This window comes from Lonchura striata, chromosome 4 (genome assembly GCF_046129695.1).
Source record: "Lonchura striata isolate bLonStr1 chromosome 4, bLonStr1.mat, whole genome shotgun sequence".
In the NCBI taxonomy this organism is placed as follows: domain Eukaryota; kingdom Metazoa; phylum Chordata; class Aves; order Passeriformes; family Estrildidae; genus Lonchura; species Lonchura striata.
In genome coordinates, this window is record NC_134606.1 from 49,056,399 (window position 1) to 49,079,017 (window position 22,619).

A 22,619-nucleotide genomic window follows, 5' to 3' on the forward strand; every position below is an offset into this window, starting at 1 on the left:
ACACTGGATGTCCTTATATAAGCAGCAGCAACAATGATACTTTCTTGTTAAAAAATCAGAGCTGAAGTCTTGCCCTGTGATTAATGGGGGAGTAAATGTAAACTCCAGAGTTCCAGAGTCTGTTATTCTAGGCTATGAAGACAAATCCAGCTGACTCATGCAAACTGCCTGCAGTCACAGAAGAACGGATCCAAACTGGTCCTCCACACCTCATGAAGCTGGGGCCCACAGCGTGTAGGCAATACTGGCCATACTGCATTCCTCAAATGCTGCCTCTCCTTCCGTGTCCAAGCACCAAGTGCCGCTGGGCAGTGTTTCCCAGCAGAGTGGGGATGAAGATGTAGGATTTTTTTCTCTCCAGATTCTTCTGTGCACTTCATACTTCATGAAGTGTGCCTGCCATATTGGGAGATGTCTGCTTGTCATGGGCTTCAGGATTTTTCTGGGCTTATATAAGACACCCTTGCTTGAGCCCTAGCTCTGTTTCACATTCTTGTGTTCCCACTGCAATAGAAATCTCAGATGGCAGCTTCATTACCCAGCTAGTGCTCCTGGGACAAGAGGATGGTCACAGCACATGGAGCTCACCACAGATATTGGAACAAGCTGAGAACTCATGCTGTTCTACTAAATGTCAGTCACATACAATGTCTTCCCATGCTCAGGGAAAATACCACAAGGAGAGCCAACAAAACGTCCCCTAAAAATGTCAGGCAAATCAAAGAAGGGAGTATGTGTCACAACTGCCATCTTATATTCTCAGTGGCTTTCTAAAGCTATAGTATCTGCTAAGCAAGCAACTTGTACATCACCCCAGAAGGAAATGAGAAGTCGGGGTAAGGTGTCTGATGATTCTTGGCTCATCTACACAGAAGTTATTCAACAACAATTCTGTAAACATCCCTCTCCAGAACAGGTATGCTCTATTTTCCTCTTTAATTAAAACTCACGGTGTTAAACTAAACCAGAACAGCCCAGGCTTATTCTGGAAATTAGTCATGAAATTAGTCAGGAATAGCTCCTCCTGAACAACATGTATAAACAAGCCTATAACAATATTTATGGTGTCTGGAATGGTGGAGGACACCTTCACAGATGTATTTTCCAATCCTCCAAGAAACATGTAGCAAGAGTTGTTGTCTTTCTTCCAGCTGGGGGCGGCGAACACTTCTCACCCACGTCTGGCCGTTCCGTTTGTCGGCGCAGGGCCCTTTGAGGGGACGGTGGTGCCCCAGCAACGAGGCCGAGCGCTGCAGGCTGCACCAGCCCGTGCCCCAAGTTGGCGTGTGCTGGATGCGCTGTGGGCAAGACACACGGCGAGGGGCGACGGATGTATTTTTCCTTTATCCGAGGGGATGGATCACCGACTCGAGGATGCTGTTTAAGAAGATTCCCCTTCCGCGCAGGCCAGCCCCGGCTGCGTGCCGGTACCTGCGTGTCACCTCTCCGGGGACGCCGCACCTCGGGGCGGGCACCCGCGGGGCAGGCGCTTGGAGCGGCCGGCGCTCCGCACCCGCGCGGGTGCCCAGGGACGCAGGCGCGGCCAACCGGGCGCGGCTCCCTGCGCGCAGCCGCCGCCCCCGTGAACGGCAGGTAGTAGGCTCCTTCCCGCGGCCACAGGCAGGCCGGGCCGTGCCGCGCCGCGGCGGGCCGAGCCGAGCCAAGCCATGCCGAGCCGGGCCGCTCGGCGGGCGATGCGCGGCCCCAGCGCTCCGCGCGGGCGGGCGGGCGGGCGCACCTGGGCGGTGCGCGCGGGCGGGGCGGGGCGCTGGCGGTGAGTGGCAGCGCGGCGCGGGCCAATGGCGGGGCGCGGGCGCGGAGCCGGGCGGGCGGGGCGCGGGGGCTGCGCGGCGGAGCGTGTGCAGCGGCGCGCGGGGCCGCGGCCGGTGTCGGCGCAAGCTGGGGAGAGACCCTGCGGGGGGCGGCGGGGAAGACACGGATCCGGATCCCGCTCCCGCGCGGCGGCGGCAGCCGTGGTGGTGGTGGCGGCGGCGGCGGGAGGAGCCGGAGCGGCGCGCCGTGGAGGAAGGAAGCGCGGGGCTGGCCGCTGCGTGTGCAACCTGGCTGTTCCTGCTGCCCGCGTCCACTCGCGGCTTTTCCTGCCGGCGCTGCCTGACAGCCGCCCGCCGCGGGTGTTGTCGCCGGGGTCTTTGGCGGGAGGGGGAAGAGCGAGCCGTCCTGCACAACCCGGAGGCGTGATTGAAAGCGAGCAATAATTAACTGGAGGAGGAAGAGGAGGACGGGGGTGGAGGAAGACGAAGGAGGAAGGCACCGCGCGGCAGAGCCCAGCCGAGCCAGCGAGCGGCGGCGGGACGCGGCAACTTCGGCCGCAGCGGAGGAGCCGGAGCCGTGACCGCAGCGGCCGCCGCCGCCTCAGCCCGCGCCTGCCCTGCCCGAGGGGGGAGAGCCTCGCCCCCTCCCCGGCCGCCGGACATGTCGGAGCATAAGAGCGTTGATCCCAAGTTATCGACGACGGACAGGGTGGTGAAAGGTGGGTGCTGCGCCCCCGTCGCCCTTTCGGCCGGGTCCTCCCGCCGGGCCCCCTGGAGGGGTCGCGTCCGTCCCTCCTTCCTCGCCCCGGGCAGGTACTGCGGGGCTGCCGGCGGCGCGGCAGCTCAGAGGGGTGGGCTCGGCCCGGGGGCTTGCGCCGGGCCCCAGTGGAGGGTTTGCGGCTTCCCTCGCCTGCCTGCCCGGCGCTACATTGCAGCATTTCCCCCCCTTCCTCCCCCCGCCGCCTCCCCCCCTCCGCCTTGAAGGCGCTGCACAGGGCTGGCGTGAGAGAGAGGGGGAGCCCCAGCTTCCTCCCCCGCCCCGGTGCCTGGGGGAGAGGAGGGCAGGGCTCGGCCCCCTCCCCCAGCCCGCCTGCTCCTCTGGGCATCCCCCATTCCTCCTTCTCCTCCGGACCGCGCTCCCCGGAGCCCCCCCGCAGGCTGCGCCGCCGCCGCTTGTCACTGCCGTTCTGCTCCCCGCATGCAGCAGGGATGCCTGGAGACCTCCCCGCGCCGGCAGCCGGGGCTGCGCTCCCGCACCGAGCGCCGCTGCTCGGCTCCCCCGTGCCCCGCTCCCGCAGGGCCGCCCCCGCGGCACCCGCGGCACCCGCGGCGGGGATGCCGGGCGAGGAGGAGCGGGCCGCGGGCGTTGTGGGAGGCGGCGAAGCCTGCTTCCTCCTCCTCCTCCGTCGCCGTTCTTGCTGACGGCCCGGCCTGCTAGGATGTGAAGTTATCCAGCGGGCGTACCGTGCCCGTGCTCCCGCGTGTGCGCGCAGATGGCCCTGAGGGTGCTCGGCACAAACACGTATGGGCTCCATGATCTGTTCTGTTTCGGAGGTACGCGTGTGCTGCCAGCCTCGGCCGTAAAACAGATCGGAGTTGGGGTTGACAGCACGTTGTGCCCTGCAGTACAGACCAAGGTTTTATTTATTAGGGTGATGCCTGATGTAAATTGCACATGTGCGTTTCTCGCTGTGTAGGAAGTGCACGTGTATTTAGTGGTCTGGGTTTTTTGTTTGTTTGTTTTTGTTTGTTTCTTTCCTTTCGCACTGGGCACACAGCCATGTGTACCTATCTCTAGTGTAGTTCACCCTGGTAGGTTATAACCCGTATGCCACGGTGGACAGCACAAATCCTAGGTGCAGCATGCATGTGTCCGGATCCGGGGAAGCTAGGAATGGAAATGGCCTTGAAATACATACACTTCTGAATTTCCATGAATGTATGCCAGAAAAAAACACTCAGTGTAAATGTTATTTGGGAAGATGTGTTATGGTTTTGGGTTTATATTTACATTTACCTTCTTATGCCTTTTCCCTTCTTACTTCATTTTATGCCCCTCCAAAGGACAGATATTATTAGAAATATAATAGCAAGAATTTGAAGAAAATCGCATGTAACTTGTAATATCTGGAATATTTACAATTTAAGTTTCAGTCCATTATATCACCCCAAGAGCAGGCTTTAAAGCCTGTGTTTAGCTGATAGTGGTCTCCTGTAGAAACAACAAATGGCCATCCTGTTAGGAGACTGTGGGGTATTTTTTTTGTTTTAATTTCGTTAATCTGCGTGGTCCTAGCACATGACCAAATGTCCTGATCTCTGCTGTGGCAGAACTTCCTTTGGCTTAAGACAATGTTTGTAATGAATAGGAATTATTTCAGTATTTACAAAACCTTTAGTGCTTTCAGCTCATCTGAATGTGTTTTGTCAGCAATTGCTCTTTGTATTTTTCCCACATGTAAATGTCTCAAACATCTAAACCCACTATTTATAAGAAAAACTTAGTAGTATATGTAGTTAAATACTCTCATAATGCAGCTCAGAAATCAACTTGGTTAAACTGAATTCAAGTCTTGAACAAAAATAACATAGATCTGTGAAGATCTGCTTAACTGGTTCAGGCCTCTATTAAATATTGAAATCCTTTTAAGGTCTTAAAATAGCATCCGAAGAGTGTAGTACACAGTAAACTGATTTTTCATAGGATTATTATTCATGGCATCATAGGCACTTCACACTGTCTTCATATGGATATTAAGGAAATCAAGAAACTGGTGGTAATAAATCACTTTGTTTCTGTCTTATAGGACATGATTTGTACCCTCTTGAGATAAACAACCTGAAATGGGCTTGCAGTGTTAAATGAATACAGATTAATTAAATAAAAAGTTACATTGTGAACGCCTACATAAGTAGTTGAAGTCTTGTTATTTTAGAGAGAAAAACCAGATATTCTAACACTGGTAAGGTGTAACCTGAGAAAGCAAGTTAGTTAAGTTCTTCTAAGTTAGTATATCATATAAAACCTTACTTAAAGGAAATGCCTTTAACATGGATGTAGTCTCTGGATTAATTTTTTCCCTCTGCTTGCCTGTGTGGGATATTTTTGGTTTGATTTTATTATGTTTTGTTGATTTTTTTTTTTTAAACCCTCTCTATTGCTGGTGTGTAAGAGGGGAATGTTTCCTACGAACAGTAACTCTGAGCTGGCTGGTGAAAAATCCTGGTTTGGAACTGTTACGTAACAGTGGGATGGGCTTGGGGGGGGATTACAGTTCCAGCAGCTTTGTGCAAATTGCTTGTGGCTAAGAGCTGCTTCTTCAGGGGGTTGCTGTGGGTTTGGTTTTGTTTTTTGCTTCTTGTGCTTAAAAAGCTCAAATATAAGAGAAGTGGGGTATTTCCATAGGCAAGGATTTAATCTACACTCATTGTTCGTTGCTTTTTGACTTGTCTGAACTGTACTTAAACTGATTTGACTCAAAAATAAAACATGCTTGTAGGATGAGGGGAAAAAGGCTTGGGAGACCCTAATGTTTTTAACATCTTGGTCTTCTGGCTTTGTTATGCATATCTGACACTGTCATATGGTGAGAAGTGTAAAGATGAAATTCAGGTTTGTGTGTAATGGTAAGTTTCCAGAAGCAAATTAATTCCATTTAAAACTGTCTGTTTTGTTGAGCTAAACAAAAAAGTAAAATTAATCCAGAGAGTGCATGCTATGGTTTGAGGGGTACTTTCATTTTACTCTGGTGCTCTCCTGAAGATGGTATGTATGTTGTGATGCAAATTACGCAATTCATCTTTACTCTGGATTTTGTCATGCTGTAGGGGAGCAACACTTTGGTCTCCTGACTGCAAATATGATAAACTGTATATTCAGGTGCATTCAGAAGGTTGTGGGGTCAAGACTCAAGACAACATACTGTTGCAGGAGGTGCTGACTTGATGTACTTATTATTAATTGAAGTTCCTTACCTTTTTGTTAGCGGTATGGTGCAGCTTTCACTTGAACAGAGTTGTCTTAAAAGTTAGTGTCTTTCTTTGGGACTGAGGAAGCTATTCCTTATCTATGCTGCTTCTAACTCCTGAGACTTGCCAGCCAGAGTGTGGGCTTGGTTGTTCTTGTGAAGGTAGGAATACCTGTCCAGGAAAAACTGGACTGAGGATAGTAGCTCATTTCACATGGCTCAGCTGCCTGATGTCAACAGCTTTTGCTCACGATTGACATTAGCAAGATTTGTACCCCACCCATGGGGAAGGAAAGCCATGTGTCATGTTACTTGATCTCCTCAATGTATTTAGTGTTGTGTTAGTGCCTCTGAGGAATACTGCACTAAAGCATAGTAATCCTAAATAAAAACTTTGAAAGTCAACTGGAGTAGTCGCACAAAAAAAAAGTGAAGTCAGTATTTCTTGGAAATCTTGCAATTAGTTAGGTACAATAATTGTTTTGATTTTTTTCTGGTCAGGTCAGATGGTTGTATGCTTTTGTGTGGGTTTTTTGTTTGGTGCTTTTTATTGGAAGTGGAGTTTTAATGAAATAATTCTGTCTTAGCAGTTTAGAAGGGCTGTTGCTACGGCTTATGATCTTTGGTTGTCCTTTCCTCTTGTGTGTTGCGTGGGGATGTGTACATGGTTATATCAGCAGTTGACAACACACACACAATAAAACCAGACACTGCTGTCTCTGAATTTCAAACTGTCATTGTTAAAGCTCTCCTAAAGTGCGGGCTGACAGTTGTTTGTAATATAATATGAATGCCAGCTCACAATCGATATGCCACCGTCAGTGTTAATTTCAGATTTGTGAGAGGTGAAATTGCTGTCAATAATGGAAACTCTAAACTTCATTGGTAATTCCCATTAGTCCAGGGAGACTTGTGTGTATTCACCAAAGGCTTTTGCTTCAGGCTGGAATCCAGCACTGGTGAGTTGCGGAAGCCTGCCTCTGTCTCCCTCTGAACTGAGTTAAAATTTTCCAGCATAAATGTGTCCTTGAAGTGCTTCTGTGGTTTTTGAGCAATTGTGTTGTCCTGAATGTCTATGATGTTGGTAGATTTGATATATATTTTGGTATAAATTTGAGTATTACTTATTTATGGCAAGGACCAGAGTTACTTTAATAGTTATAACTATCAGATACAGTAAAGAATGATATGCTTCTCTTTTGAGGATGCTCAAGATTGTGTCTATCTGATCCTCATAAGGAAAAAGTAGGAATCTTTTTGTAGCTGTTCCTGTTGGCATAGGAAAGCTGAATTTACTTTTAATTAATTTTTGTTGTAGTACTTGGAAATATACTGCTTATCCTGAGGAACACTGCATCTGGGTTCAAGGTGGTGTACTGTTAACTAGAGAATCCACCCACAAGCTATGCCAGAAAGGTGGCACTAGTACAGCTAGGGATTATCTTCCCTATCCACTATTACCTTAATTTGAAGAAGCAGATGTACATCAGTTTTAGTAACTCCATAGCTGCAAATCTCCTGATAACTTTATGAAACAAGCTGTGTGAGAGGCACCTAGGAGGAGGAAACAGTTGAATATACTTGGAGAGATACTATCGTTGTTTAGGAAAGAAAACAAGGTTGCTGTGCTATGTTTTTATGTATGTAACTGATTTGTTCTTACGTCATGTCAAAACTAAGTTAATACTTGTAAGACCAGTAGATTTTATCAACTGGATGATACTTAGGTGTTGCAGTCTTTGTATGTTTTATGTTGTGCAAACCTGTGTGTGTATGTGGTACATGTGTAACGCTCGTGAGGGATTATGAGTGTGGTGCTGAGAAACTTAAACAAAACCAAAGTACAGTCTTTGATGACTATGTGTAATAACGCTGGTGATTTGTTTTGATTTATGAACTCACTGAACCTCTTAGTCATTAAGATAATTTTGTAAATAAGCCCTTTAGTGAAACAAGTCTTTTGCTGTATAGGCATAGGGGGAAAATTGTGCACTTGCTGAAGAGTGTCTTTCTTACAGAGTTATTGCTGCACTCCATAGGTGGGAGGTTTTTCTCATGCTCTGTATGATGAGAGTGGCTTGCTGAGTGTGCCGAGTCGTAGGACTGATATGAAATCACAGGCACAAAATTGCCTTGTTTATGTGTTAAAACCCTTTTGTATGCTTCTGAATTCCTCGTTGGCTAAAGCTGCCTTCTATTGCCTGCTCTTTTTGACTAAGCCTCAGTAGGGAGCTGGTGCCTTTAATACCACTGTTCATAATCTGGAAAGCAGAGTACATACTGGATGATATCAGCATTTAACTTAATTGGAAAATATGAACCAGTTGAGGTCATTTTCTATAGGGGAATGTTGAAGAGAACAGTTGTTTTCTCTCTGTTATCCATACCCAAATTGAATGGTATTTACTTCCACCATATGCATACCCCTTAGAGATGATAGTTGTTGCATCGATGTGCTTGCATTTCAGTGCAGGTTGTGCCAGGAAGATAATGTGCAAAATATATTTACCTTTGTTTATATAACTCGATATTTTAAATTATCTTTTTTGTAGTTCTAGGCTTCTAGAACTCAGCACAGTGGTTTCCATCTGGTATTTCTAAAGGGATTTTCTATCAAAAGTGATTTTGGGTAATGTCAATAAATAAGGACCTGCAGCTTGGCTGCATCATCTTCCTTGTTTTTTTTTTCCAATTTATTATGTTTTGCTGAGTGGTTCCTACTTATAGTACAAAAGCAGGACTATAAGCTAAATTTGGTACTCCATTTAAGTGTGAATATTAACTTATTTTAGGCTTCTGAGTGATGTTGAAGCAGTTTATAGTGGGGGTTAGTTTCTTCTTCATAGCTTCAAGGAATGTGGAAAAAAGTACTTCCTTGAAAGTATTTTAAGATGGAGAGATACTGCTTAACACTTACTGTAAGCATGCCATAAAAGAAGCCACAAGTTTCTGAAGTAAAAACCACTTCAGATCATCTTCATGAAAAGGTTCCTTCTTATATTCTTTTGTATGTGGTTTCATGAATCAAATATAGGCTGTGATTTCACAATGGTTCTTCAGCTGAACACTCAATATCCTCTTGTGATAATCAGTCATTTACCTTGACTTTCCCCTATAAAAGATCATTTTGTCTACTCAGTAATGGTGGAAGGTATCATCCCAGTTTTGAAAACCATTATACTACATGTGCAGCCTAAGTATGCATGTTCATCTTAGTGTGTGGCTCACTGAATGGTCTGCCACTTGGGTTGTAGATTGAAATGTATAATTGCTGGAGGTGGTACTCCAGGTAGGTACATACTTACTGTTTTCCTGTAATTACTGACTGAGGGAAGAGATTGGACATCATATGTGGAAAACCAGGAAGATGATAAGTGCTATGATGGTAAATCATTCTCTTAAAGGTAAAAATCTCAATGAATTCCCACCCTATTTACTATTCCCCCAGAAAGCTGCCACTGTTGAAATAACACCTCCAGAGTAGTATCTCCTTGACAGTCATCTATGTGTGTTTCAAATTGACTGATAGCTCTATTTATAAGAGAGCTTAGGCATGGTAACATTGATACAGCAACACTGCTGTATGAGGAGAACATGACTGTTTTATTTAAGATCACTTTAGGATGCCAGCATCATCTCCAGCTAACTGTCAACTAACACCATTTATGTTTGGAGCTGGAGAGGAAAAGCAGCAGAGTGGGAAGGCACCACTCATTAAAAATGGTGGTTTTAATTAGAAGTTAGTTCTTGTGTCTTGGGGTGTCTTGTGTGTCTAAGGTGTAGATAGCATCCTTTCACTTTAGGGTGCATTAAACCAGTTTTCAAAAACATTTCATTTGAAAACTGTCTATCAATCAAACTTCTTTCTACTTGTAATTAAAAGCTGTGCTGAACTTCTGTTGCAGCTCCTTTATCTTTTCATCAAGTTGGGTTTTTAATGCTTTCTCCTTCTCAGATTTCAAAATGCCCTTTTCCTGTCTATTCCTGTCTTGCATTTCTAACACCTCTTCTTTCCTTGTTGCTCTTACACTTATTTGCTTATTGCTAAATATGATGAGCAGCGTAAGTGCTGCCTGGTGGATTTGAGTGATCTGGGTGCATTTATTTAATGGAAGAGGTTCACAGAACACTGTATCTTTCCTTTTGGTGTATCTGTATGTGCCTGGAGAAGCCTGTGAGAACAAGGGAAGTATATTCTGCCTCTTCTAAGACTTGTGTTGTAACTCTGCAGCCAGCTGCTGACTGTAGCTTTCTTTTCAGTGAATAGCTCTACTGTCAGTGTGCTGCTCAAGATCTACCCAGCTTGTCACAGAAGGATGTCTCTACTCTGCAGCTCAGCTGCTGCTTGCAGGTTTCTTGCAGTTTATGTTGAACACTCATAGTATGACTGTTTCAGCTTGTGTGGTTTGTAAAGCCAGCATGGATGGACAGCGTGTTCTCGGTTAACTTGGAAGGGAGGTGGTATGTGCCCTTGTGCTTTGGTGCTTTTATAATCAGACATGCAAGTTAGTTAGCAATGAAAGGTAAGACTTGGTGAAGTTGGTAATCCTTGAGAGGAATCCTGAGGTTCACCATAGATGAGTGAATTTTAAAATTCCCACCTTAAATTTAAGGCTTAGAAGGTGCAGAACCTAGTCTGTATGGAGATTGTACCAAACCTTTGTGGAAAAGAAAGGGAAAAATCATGCTGAAAAAGGGTTGTATAAAATCTTTGAAAAAAGTTGCAACTATTTTTCATCTTTCAGATAGGCATATCTGGGTTAATAAAATCAAGTTTTCAAAATTAAAAAATGCTGTAATGTGATCAAACATGTACTGATGGAGACAGGTGTTGGTATAACAGAATTCTATCCTATATTCTTTTTCTCCATCTCATGTTTTAGAGGTGGAGCATTTTATTGCATCAGATTGCTGTTGGCCAAAGTACTTTGAATTATCTTGACTTTTGCACAATGTAGAGCTGATGGAATGAAGGAAAAAAACCCCTAAAATTGCTATAGAACAAATTCTGCTGCAGTTTTTGTCTAATACTTCCTAATTGTGCAGACAATGTTTTTGTACAATGTTGCCATAAGAAAGGAAGTGCACTTTAATCTTCTGATTGGAATGGTGAAAGTAACATGTTACTTTATGGCTTATGCAGATGTGATGCTACAGAGAGGCTTATGACAGTCACTCTGGGCATTGTTCAGTAGCCTTAATTATTAGAATCCAGACTATCCAAAACTAGAATTTTGGCCTCATGTATAATAAAATCCAAACTATCCAAAACTAGAATTTTGGCCACATGGCCTCATGTGCTTAGATTTTTATTTTTAATTTAGACTTCTGTGAGTACCTTTGAAGGTACGGTTTACAATTTAACTTTTTTATTCTTTTTTTTTAATTTGGTGATAGTGACAGATGAGTAACTATGTGGCTGCATAAAGTTTCAGGGCTGTTCATGTTTTGAAGTGACCGTCATTTGGAAAGAAATCCTTTGCAGTCTAGATAAATGTCCCAAAGTGAGAAAAAGAGGCTCAGCTTCTAACTTGTTATCTGTTGCTAAGTTTGGCTGTAAGTACATGTTTAACAATTATTTCTTCCTTTGAATAAGGAAGTTTCATTGTCATAGGTTTTTTTGTTGCAGCTGTGTTTGTTACTTATTACTGTGTCCCATGCTTCTGCCACAAAAATGGGTCAAAGCAGTGTATGTTTAGGTCATCATCTTTCCAAAGTATTTGGAATTTCTCTGGCAGTGTTTTTGTGTCTTAAAGTGAGAAAGTGGTGAAATGACTTCTAATTTTTTTCATGAATTATTTGTTTTCTTAGTAACTATAGGGAAGATAAAAAGCAGCGCAGGATTGGATTTCTTTTTGGTCCAGAGCTCTATATGGATGACCTTGGAGGGGAGGACACATTGCTGGAGAGGAACCTATATTCTGTCATTTTCTTGAGAAATTACATAAAATTACTTGAAGTAGTATGCTTCAAGTTCTGTGGAGATTTTATGTGAGAACACATGCTTTCTTTTAGCTTTTTCTCCATATGTCAAGAAGTAATGCTCCATTAGAGAGAGTTGTATCTGAAAATTATTTCTGCATCTATATGTGTGTATATATATATATATATATGAATTTTTCCATTTTAACCTTTTCTTTGCATTTGTGTACTTGAATCTTTATGAAAAAATCTGATTTAGTTCATGTATAGTTCAGTTAACAAAACAAAAGCTTCTAGATGGTGATGCCTACCCTGTTCTTGGCTCCAGAGAAAAGATGTTTCATCTTTGTCTTTGAACTTGAGACACTTAGTCAGTACACCTCTTTTCAAAAAACAAAAAAAACACCAAAAAAACAAACCAGGATTTATTAGCTGAATTATCTTTTTATTACTGGAAAAGACAATTTTGATAATTTAATACCTGATATTTACCATTATTTTGTATGTAGTTTAACATAATTGATAATTTGAATAAAGATCCATTCATAATAAAATCCCTTCCTATCCCCCCAAAATACTCAAAACCAACCTGTGAACAGAAATTAAAAAATAAAATCAAACAGGATTTAAATTATTTCTTAGTCTTTTTTCCATGATGCTTGCCAAGTTTCAGTTTGATGTAGATTACAATGGTCATACTGTGTTACAATCTTTAAAAAAGTGCAACTGGTCATTAGCTGCAATGGCATGAACAGCTGTAGTATTTTATGACAACAGCTGGGAACAATCTAGTTCTCTTCAATAACTTTCTTTTGTTGTTTCTTTCATGCCATTTTTAAAACGAGAAAATGAGATTACTGTATTTGTTCTCTATTTTACACCAGGGATTTCTTCATAGGCAGTGGTGGCAATTACGTATCAAAATACGGCATTGCTGTTTGTGACTTGGAACATTTCCCCCTGCAGGACCTGTTTCATAACCCGCTGAAATCTGTGGGAGTTGGAGTCTTTCATTAACTTGAGTAAACTGTGAATCAAGTTGTCATCCTAGGATTTCTTATTTTGGCCTTCCCTTTTCAGTGCATGATTTCTCTTTGGTTTAAACTACTTTGTTATATTTGATCTTTTACAGCATTAGCACTTATTTTAAGAGTGAGCTAAGTGCCTTTCTACTTTGCAGTGCTCATTTACCAAGTGAGGATGAACTTGTCTGTTTGTAGGTGGCTGGTTTGCTAAGAAAGTTTGCCTCATTGTTGCTCTCTCTTTGGAAGTGTAGTCTAAAATGTTTTCTGTGTATGTGCATATGGTTGTTTTTTATTGCTGGAAGAACAAGCAGAAGACTTTGTGTATATATGTTCTTTCTGTGCCCCTTTACAAAGAAGTTTTCTTCAGTAGTTAACACATTTGGGTCACCTTAAATACAACAAATTTAACTTCTTTTTCAGATAGAATAGAGTAACTTAAAATTACATGGGTAGTACTAAAGATATCAGCAGGTATGGGAACATTATTTACTTCCCTGAGAAACCTGTTCTTGTGTGTCGTAGTGTCTGTGATTACTAGAGGGGAGCCTAATGGCATTACCTGGTGTATTGGGACGACAGATGGAGAGTTTGGGAAGAAGAAATGAAAAGCACAGTGGGCAAGGGGGTGTGTATTCAGTGCAGTGATGTGTTACTAAGGGAATTTAGAACTAAGGTAGTTTAAAAATCCAAAAGCAGGGAGCTGCTTTGGTGCTGTTTTGCTTCACTAGCCCTGTTGGCTCAGGTGAATGTCCTGGAGGTACCTGTGCAGCGAGGCAGGAAGCTGGGTGGTAGATTCTGGGGAGCTTGACTCTCAAAAAGCAGAGAACTGGCAAAGGCAGTTGGTGAAATTTTTAGTTAGTCATATGCTCTGTGTGTATACCTCTAAGTTTGTTTAGATTATCAGAGAACAAACTTTATGCATATTTAAAAAAAAAAGTTTGCTGAGATGAAGTGCTTACAGTTTCTGTTAACCATAACAACTTTTAATCTAGCTGTGTTATCAGTAAGAAGGAGGGAAAAATGACTTTAGGATCCTGTGTTTGGAGCATCCTGAGATAAGGTTACTTTTGGTAATTGGAAGAGATAAATGAACTCAAAAAAATCCCATACTTGTACTAGATAAGGAGAAGAACCTGCACTCATTTCAGTTGAGAGATCAGTTTTAGCTTCTGGGCTGTTGGCTGCCTCATCAGGTATGGTTTGATTTGGTTTTTTTTTTGGTTTTTGCCCCTCTTTTATAATTTAATTTCCTGCTTTCCACTTCACTGGAGGAATAGTGTATCCATAATTTTTATGAATGATGTGTCAATCTCAATGAAAAAGCACAAGCTGTGACAGCTTCACAGGAGCCCAGAATAGTTAAGGCTGGGAGGGACCTCTGGAGATCATCTGGGCCAGCCCCAGCTCTCTCAGCCTTTAATCATAGAAGAGATTGCCTTTGTCCTGTAAGTCATCTTTGTGGTGCTTTGCTGGGCTCTTGGCAATTGGTCCATATCTCACAGCTTGTGGGACGTGTGAAAGTACATGGAAGTTAATTTATACGTACAGAGAGCTTGTACATTGGGGAATAGCATACTTTTATCCTTTTAACAAGGTACTCTTCCTTCCCTGGAGCTCTGAATCTCAGGTGACACCTCATATGCAAATACTGTTTGTTTACTACAGAGAAGATCAGGGATATCACTGTCATTTACAGAAATTTTAAATGCAGGTGAATTTTTTGTACACTTAACCTCACATTTTGTATCCTATTGTAGCAGACAATATTTTGCTATAGGTTATTTGTATAACCTTGGCTTATCTCAGAAGTACTGCCCATCAGCAAGTTACTCTGCAGATATCTTTTTGGTTATAATGCAGTTGCTCTGGCTTCTGAAAGTGTGTTAGACTCTTTGCATTCACCTCTTGATTTATGGAGACAGAGGTTTTTATGGGTCACCTTAGAGAATTTGTCAAGATCCTTCATGACTGCATAAAGACAGTTGTTGCCAGCAGGTTGATAGAGGTGAATCCTCTGCTCAGCATTGGTGAGTCCATACCTCAAGTGCTGGATTCAGTTCTAGTCTCCCCAGTGTGAGAAAAACATGGATGTACTGGAACAAGTTCAGTGCTGGTGCACAGATTTCTCCTGGGACTGGAGAAATCTGAGAGAACTGGGGCCACTGAGTGTGGAAAGGCAAGGCTCAGAGAGGCCTTATCTGGCTGTATAAAAGCTGGTTGTAGGAAGCGGAGAAGGGGCAGCCGAGATCTTTTCAGTAGTGCCCAGTGACAGGGCAAGAGGTAATGGGCACTAATTGACAGCTCTCACAGTAAGTTTCTGCTTTTTGCTCAGAGAGGTTGTGGAGTTCCATCCTTGGAGTAATTCAAAAGCTATCTTGATGGGGCCCTGTGCAGCTGGCTGTGGCTGGCCCTGCTCGAGGACAGGTGTTGGTTGGAGCAGCTGACCAACAGAGGTCCCCTTTCAACCTCAACCCTTCTGTGATCACCTTTTACTCAGCTCTCTTAAGTGGGTAATTAAAATGCTTCATCAATTCCGAGACCTTTTGACCAAACACAAAATACAGAAATCTCCCTTAAAAATGCAAAGTTATGGCTGCTAATAAGGTGTTCTATGGGAAGAATGCTTTGTGTTGCTAAGGGTCTACCATGTAAATAATTATCTTAGCATAGCAGCAAGATATGTTGCACTGGGAAGATACTATATTTGAATTAATGTATCCATATGTAGCTAGTAGTGTTGCTGGCAAAACATTTTCACAGATCACTCTTGAGAATTTTCAGAATCTCCCAAGCCATGTGCAGCTCTGGAGCTTGGTGTGGCTTGAAAGCAGGACAGATAGTATGACCCCTACACTTCACTTTGGACAACTGTAAGAAAAAGGGAAAGAAAGCTTTTATAGAAATCTTCTGTAGTTACTGCCAGTGTTTCTAATATGACTATCAGAAAGGTCCAGTTTCTGATTACTGGAAGGAAGTAGGTATCTTTCCCTAGTTCATGGTTCATCTGATTTTTTCATAGTGGCATGACAATTGAAATTTAGAGGGATGGCAATTGTCTTTCAACACTGACACTCTCTGGCATGTTTTTTTTCTTCGCTGCTTTCTCGTGTTTGTTTCCTTATGAGGGTGAATGTTGCCCTTTAAACCTGACTAGGTTGCCCTTTAAACTGAATCTTGCATGTGTTAATATAAAATCAAACCTGAGATAAGGGAATCTCTTGATGTGGGCAACAGAATGAAAATAAGCACCTGGAAAAGTTCAGAGTATGACAAAATTATGCTGGCTGCTTCAGAAAAGTTAGTAGAGCAACCATAGTAGGAGTTTTGAGCAAGTTCTGTAGGTGGCATCACCTTCATGGATAAGTAATCTGGAAAATGGAGGTAATACTTTCTTTTGGAAGTGTGGCTTCCAGGGTTGCTCAGTTGACTAGATACTAGAGGAAAAAGACAGATACTTTAATTTAAAGCATGAATTGCCTTGTTGTAGTATATATCATAACATAAAATAAAATCTAGGGCAAACATACATCCCCACAAAAGAAGCTCTGAAATACTCTGTGTTGTAGGAGGTTGGGAAAGCAATAGGCTGGATTTATTACTGGTTCAGTGTAAAACAACCATCTGGAAGGATGCTGCTTGAAGTTAAGGAAAAGTCACAAGAGAAATTTGAATTACCTTTTGTTTTCTGCTTCAGCATCTACACATTTAAGTAATTCAAAGTAGAAAGGAGTATTAGCTTTCAGTAGTGAGAACTGCTGAGCATGTTAAATGACTCAGAGAGGATAGTTAGCTATTTATTCATGTTTGTGTATCTGCAGCATGGTAGAAGTTTCTGTCAGAGGTCTTAATTTCTCTTCAAAGAAACAACCAGAAAAATGGTCCATATAGACAATGTGTTTGTGCACAGTAGGACTATAATATCCTACAAACATCTTCCTGAGATCAGCAGATGCTCCTAAACTTTACTGTAGAACTGGAAATAGAAAAATCCTGGATGTTTGTGATTGGATAGTAAATACAAGGCATGCTGCTAGTTAGTTTCTGACAGAATAGCATTCCCTGTTTGTGTAAGTCTGCCTGTTTCTGGTTCGATGCACTGCAGCTGGAGAGGAGTATGTCTACCAGAACCATTCTGTAAGGGAAAGGTGAGTCTTAAAACCTTTCTTCTTGAAACCCCACCAATTTCCTCTGTAGCATTTAACTTCCCATTCAGATAGGGAGATAGCTGTGTGTAGTTGTGTTGCCAGGCAGATGATGCAGAGGCAAAAACATTAATACTTCGTGCTATGTACCGAAGACTTTTTGCGTCTTTTCAATTCTATAAGTGCCTTAGGTTACAGGTTACTAACTCTGAATTCCTGAGTTAACCAAAATGAATGCCTTTTGATTATTAAGGAAAAAAAAAAAAGCTAAACCTAAGGAACACAAACCCCTCTTCCCAGATCAAAAAACATCTTAGAAAAAATCATGCATATGTACGTGATGCATATGTACGTGTAAGCAAATTTGGAGTCTCCATTAAGAAAGGATGTTTTCTTGCATTGGCGGCCTAACTGCTATAAAACCTGTGTTAATATGGGCTGTTTAATGTCATGCCTTTCTCCTGTACCAAGGAAATGGTGATGACTGGAATGCATGTCATCAACTTCTGTAATCAAGGTACTTGAAATATTTACAATACCGTGATTACAGGAAAGCTTCTTATGTACACATACACACACATTGTAGCTGCCTTATATATTTTGGCCTTTCAAGTTTACATCCTCATTTGTCTCCTAATCTCATGTGGAGTTTGTTTTTTATCTAAGATGCTTGGCAAAAATTAATAAAATACGAACTTCTTTATCTGCTATGTGAGGTTTGCCATGTGGACACTTACAAAATATCCTAGTGAAATGAAACGGGAGAAAAGAGCAAAGTTTGAAGCTTTTTACAGGCTGAAACCAAGCACTCCAATGTCTATTGAAGGTGCCAAATTCTGTGTTAGGGGCTTGTCTGTTGAGAATCTAAAACTTTTTCATGGATCCAGTGAATGGAACTGAACAGCAGGGGGATTAATCCTGAAACAGATTTGCTGGAAAAGCCTGTTTGGAAGGACACCTCAAATGACCAGGACTAACCTACAAAAAAATACCTATCCATATTACTTTCTGTAGGTGTGAGATGCAGAGGAGTTTAGGTCTGCTATGCTTTATTTCTATTGTGTGCAAGAGCTGTGACCAGTTGGTACCATGCTTGGCTAAAAAAGCCAGTTATATGTAGACACTACTCCTGCTTATTTTTTCAGATTCTGATAGTCAGCCCAATGGGAAATAATAAGGTATCCCAGAATAATTACAGCTGTAGTATTTCCTGTCTGATGGGCAAAGTTCACAGGAAACCTTCTAAAGCATGACTACAGACTCATTTAATTGAATCCATATTCTAAACTGGGCAAACTTGAACTGAGTCCAGGGCATGAAACTGGAGAGGGCTGGGTGGCACTAATAGGTGGTGTTCTCCTGTAACTAGATTGCCAGGCATCTGTTGCAGGAGGTATTGGAGAATGTGCTCACCCAGTGGTAGTCAAAGAAACTTGGATTACTCCTTGCTGGGGATCTTATAGAATTTTTTATGCTGGTGCCTGGAGCTCTAAAATGAGGCTGTTATAAGTGGTTTTGCTATCCTGGCATGAGGACAATAGCCACAGCAAGAGGATATGGATTTTTGTTTTATTGTTAGACTGAAATTGTGGAATAAAGTCCTTCTTTTCCCTGCTGGGATGAAGGGTGAGCTATATCTTATGCTCTATGCACCTGTGTAAAACATTTATGTTTGACCTTTGCTTTTCTTATGCAGTCTATAGTCTGTTTAGACCTGGGTTTCATGTAACTTGTACCAAAAGTGAAGTGCATTTTTTTTTTGCTTGCCCCTCTTCCTATGGAAAAGGAAGGAGTTCAGGCCTTACATTGCAGATTGTCGTTGTTCAATTAAATTAATGTTCTTTGTGAAAAGAGGGTGATGTAAGAACAAGAAGTGAAAAATAGTGTTAGAAAATCATGCCCTCATTTGTGGCTGTGTAGCTTTTGTCTTCCTTGAGAACTGAGGGTTCCTCTTTCATGCCTGGCTGACTGATGTGCCCTGCCCTGTTGAGCTGTGCAGTCTGTCTTCCCAAACAGGCTGTAGCAGGTTTTTTAAAGCTCTTTTTGAGAATTTCCGATTTTGCTGTTTTTTTTTTTTTTTTTTTAAGGTGTACAGTCCCCTCCCCTAAAGGTTGCCTTTTGTATGCTGATGTACATAAACTACCTCAAGGTTTTCTTAAAGAATAGTGGAAGCAAGCCCACTAGTTCTCCCAGGAGAAAAGTGCAGTGAGGTCAGTGGTATTCCTTTTACTTCCCTTTTGGTTTTGTTCACTCCTATGCCTTGTAAAACAGCCAGGAAGATTTGTCACGAATCATGTTTATTTCTTCGTATGCAGAATATAATCCAATGTTGTATTTTATTTTCCTTCAATAAGTCTTCCAAAATCCCAACAGCAGAGTCACAAATGGCATTTTATTCTTCTCATTTGGAATCTAGTGCCCCAATCTGTTCCATCAATATTTCTTTCAAAATAGTGCCACTTGTTATTACCTGTCTGGTGAAAGCAATAGATTTGGCATGCATATATGTGTATTGTTCTCCTTGTAGAGTTTTGTTTTTTTCTTAACTTAGAGTATATATATTCCCTGCCACCTCCCCTCAGGTGTAGCAAACATGATCTCCACAACTAGGATTCCAGAACAAAAGCAGGTTTAATCTTTAAATGAGAGTATGAATTGTTACTGTGAAGCCTTGACTCCAAAATCATTTGTAGTGTTTTCAGTAGCAAATATCTTCTTCATTTTCTCTGGAGGAGTCACAGCTTTTCGTTTTTGTCTCTTTTTAAACTGGAATACTTGTTACCTTTTACTAACTCTACTTGAATTGTTACAGAAGGAACACAGTGGGGCTGTCTGCAGAACAATATGTAAAAGTTTACAGTGAGAAGTTTAAGTCTATTGCTTTTGCAGCACCTTTTATTTTTGATTTGTCTTTTCTCTGATGTAACTTCACTGAAATCCAGGGTCTCTCTGGATTGGGAAGTGTGTGAAAGGCCAAAATGTCTCATTCAGACAATGACTCAGATGTGCAGTCACTTAACTCTCCAAAGGCTTTGTTGTATCTTAGAACTGAGTGTACACTGCTCTGCTCCATCCTCTGACCTGGAGGATGTTCATGGGCACTTAGCCAAGTACAGATTATCCCAAACCTTGGAAACTGCTTGGATCCCAGTATAGTTTGCAGTAATTTGTTTTTATATAGTAGCAATTAAGACACTCTCTGAAAAGCCTCCTAAATTTTTAGAATGAAGAAGTTTTATTTTCTCTAATACATACCTTCCTAAGGCAAAGTGATTATTCTTTAAGATCTGAATCTTCTGTGGTGATTTTTCTCCCCCAAGAAAATCTATCCGGAATTAATAAAAGAGCTGTATATAGAGAATAAATTGCTTGCAACTTCTCAGAGAAAGTGTTAAAAATTGAAAACATCATAAATATACAGCATTAGAGAGAACTACTAAGAAATAATTGTTCATGTTTTTATCTTGCTAGGGTGGCAACAATTAAAAAAGTGGTTTTGCAATTCAAGTAGAAGTTGACATTGCTCTTAATAAAGGCTTGTGCATTTAATGAAAAGAAGGACCAAGATTTGTTCTGTTTGCAGAACAGCTCATTCTGTGGGTTAGAGATGATGGCTTGCAGAGGGAGTGATGGTGGTGTCTGGAGAGGAGACCCTGTGCCACTTTATTTTCCTTCACATTTATCCCTTGCCTCTTCCCGTCCTCCCCCACTTTTTTCTTCTTACTGAACTGTGTTGCTTTGTGACATGATCCCAAAGACAAAGAAAACAAAGTGTCTTGAAAAGTCGGTGTTCTTTCTTTGAGATCTGGTGGCAGAAAGCTTTTGGAAAAATACCCAATTCTAGTAAGTACAGAAAATCAGATCAAATATTATGTGAGAGACTACTTCCATTTTGGTCACTGCAAATGAGAAGAAAATTATATTCTTATAGCACTTTCCTAGCTGAGGTGAGCTGTCAGGAGAATCATCCATATGGAAATATTTGCATACAGAAGTAAAAAAGGTTGTGTAGGTCTAAGTTGGTATTCCTTTTATATATATATGTCACTTTAAAGTTATTGTTGCTTTTTTACAAAAAACAACTTTCCATCTAAACTCAGTTAGATGAAAAGAAGCTGAAGGGGATATATGCAGATGTTTATATAACTTTTTCAGTGTTTTATACTGGAGTAGTATTCTTATGCCTCTCCATACTGGACTGGACATGAGCAGAAATGGACCAGTCTTTTTAATCTTGTCTAATGAAGTACTTGCTTCAGCTGTTTGGAGACTGTTTTGCTTTTAATTCAACTAATATAAGAGCCAGTGAAGGCTGTCAAGTGGTTGCATATTTGCAAGAGGCAGTGGTTTGGCTACTGAGCATGCAGAGCAGTCACAAGGATGGGTGGCTTAGCACAGCCCCTGTGGCTTACCTGCACTTTGTTCAGGAAAACCTCTCTGGGGAAGGGTGACAAGCTTGTGCCTGAGCCAGCTAACTGAAGTGACAAGTGCAGCCATTTCTCTCTTTCCCCCTCCCCCCCTTTTTAAATTTTTTTTTATTTGCTGATGCAGGTTGGCGGTATGGCTGAGGAACCAGTGGCTCCACACACTGGCTGTAGTTCTCTCTGTACCAGCAGTCAGTCCTTTCTAAATGTATCAGATAAGCAAAACAATTTATAGAGGGCTGAGTAAATTAATTTAAAAGATTGGTAAATACTGTTTGCCTTTTATCTGTTAACCTAAACAGTTTCTGTAAATAGCTGCTGGTAAATGATCTTCACTAAGTTCTATGAAAAGAAAGTATTTAGTTTTAGATTAGTTCAAGAGGCCAAAGGAGTTTAGTTGTCTGTGATGGTAAGTTCTCAAATCACAAAATCATATATGGGTGGTCTTGAGACAGGCTAATTAAATGTAGTAGGAAGATTTAATTCAAAGATCAAGCTTTCTCTTTTAGTTTTCTCTTTTTTCTGTTCTTGAAAGGTTAGTTATTTTTCTCCAGAATGACGTAACTTGGTGTTTTTTGGAAATTACCAATACCTACTTAGAACGATTAGTAGAGCAGTTTCAGTGTAGTGCTTTTGTAAACATCTGCAAAAGGCTGGAGTTTGATAGTTTGTTGTTTTGTAGAAGTGGAGTTGGACTAAAGCACTTTTTCCTGCTTATTCTTCATTTTCTGTTCCATGGTTAGCTGGAAGATAATTAAGAGGCGTAGTATCCTGTCTGTGAGGGAGGTACAATGCTTGAAATTTTCTTGCAAAGCCTAGAAGATGACCTGTTTTCTCAGAGTCTTGCCTAAAGCCAAGTCCAAAATGCTTAATGATGTATTTTTGGTACTAGTGCCAGGTCTTGCTCATCTTACAATGTCTTGCCGGTGAATATAAAACTTGCAGTTCTTTTTAAATTTTGTCATCCTCTTGCTTTAACTTGGTGATAAAGAGTACTAGGAACATCTCTGACATCCATTTTCTCTTGATCTGTGAAATTATTTTTTGTTTTATAATATATAAGAAAAGTTTGTGTCAAATGAATTCTACTGCCACCTATCCTTCTGGGCGGAATGGAGGGTGACTGCCCAGGTTAACTACTGAACAGCAGTAACCTCTGCTTGCCAAGGATGTCTTGGTTGTTGTTCCCTTCCATGTGAGAGCAGGACTTGCTGCTCATGGCCTGATACCTTCTATAGTCTTCCACGATCCAGACAGAGCAGATTCAGCATTTCTAGTGCTGTTGCCATGATTCCTGTAACATAATACAGGTCAGGAGACTCTCACCTCATGTTAGGAAGGACCTGTGATATTCTGCATGGTGTAG

At 41.9% G+C, this 22,619-nt stretch overlaps 1 protein-coding gene across 2 annotated transcripts in view; it reads left to right on the forward strand.

Annotated features, from left to right (window-relative positions):
- The first annotated feature begins 1,851 nt into the window (after nucleotides 1-1,851).
- Nucleotides 1,852-22,619, forward strand: part of PPP3CA (protein phosphatase 3 catalytic subunit alpha) — a 170,172-nt gene continuing 149,404 nt past the window's right edge. Inside the window, exon 1 of one of the 2 annotated variants that reach the window (XM_021531440.3) lies at nucleotides 1,852-2,491. In XM_021531440.3, coding sequence (XP_021387115.1) covers nucleotides 2,434-2,491 — 58 coding nt within the window. In that variant the 5' untranslated portion in view covers nucleotides 1,852-2,433. The remainder of the gene's footprint in view (nucleotides 2,492-22,619) is intronic. The other variant, XM_021531441.3, reaches the window with a different exon arrangement.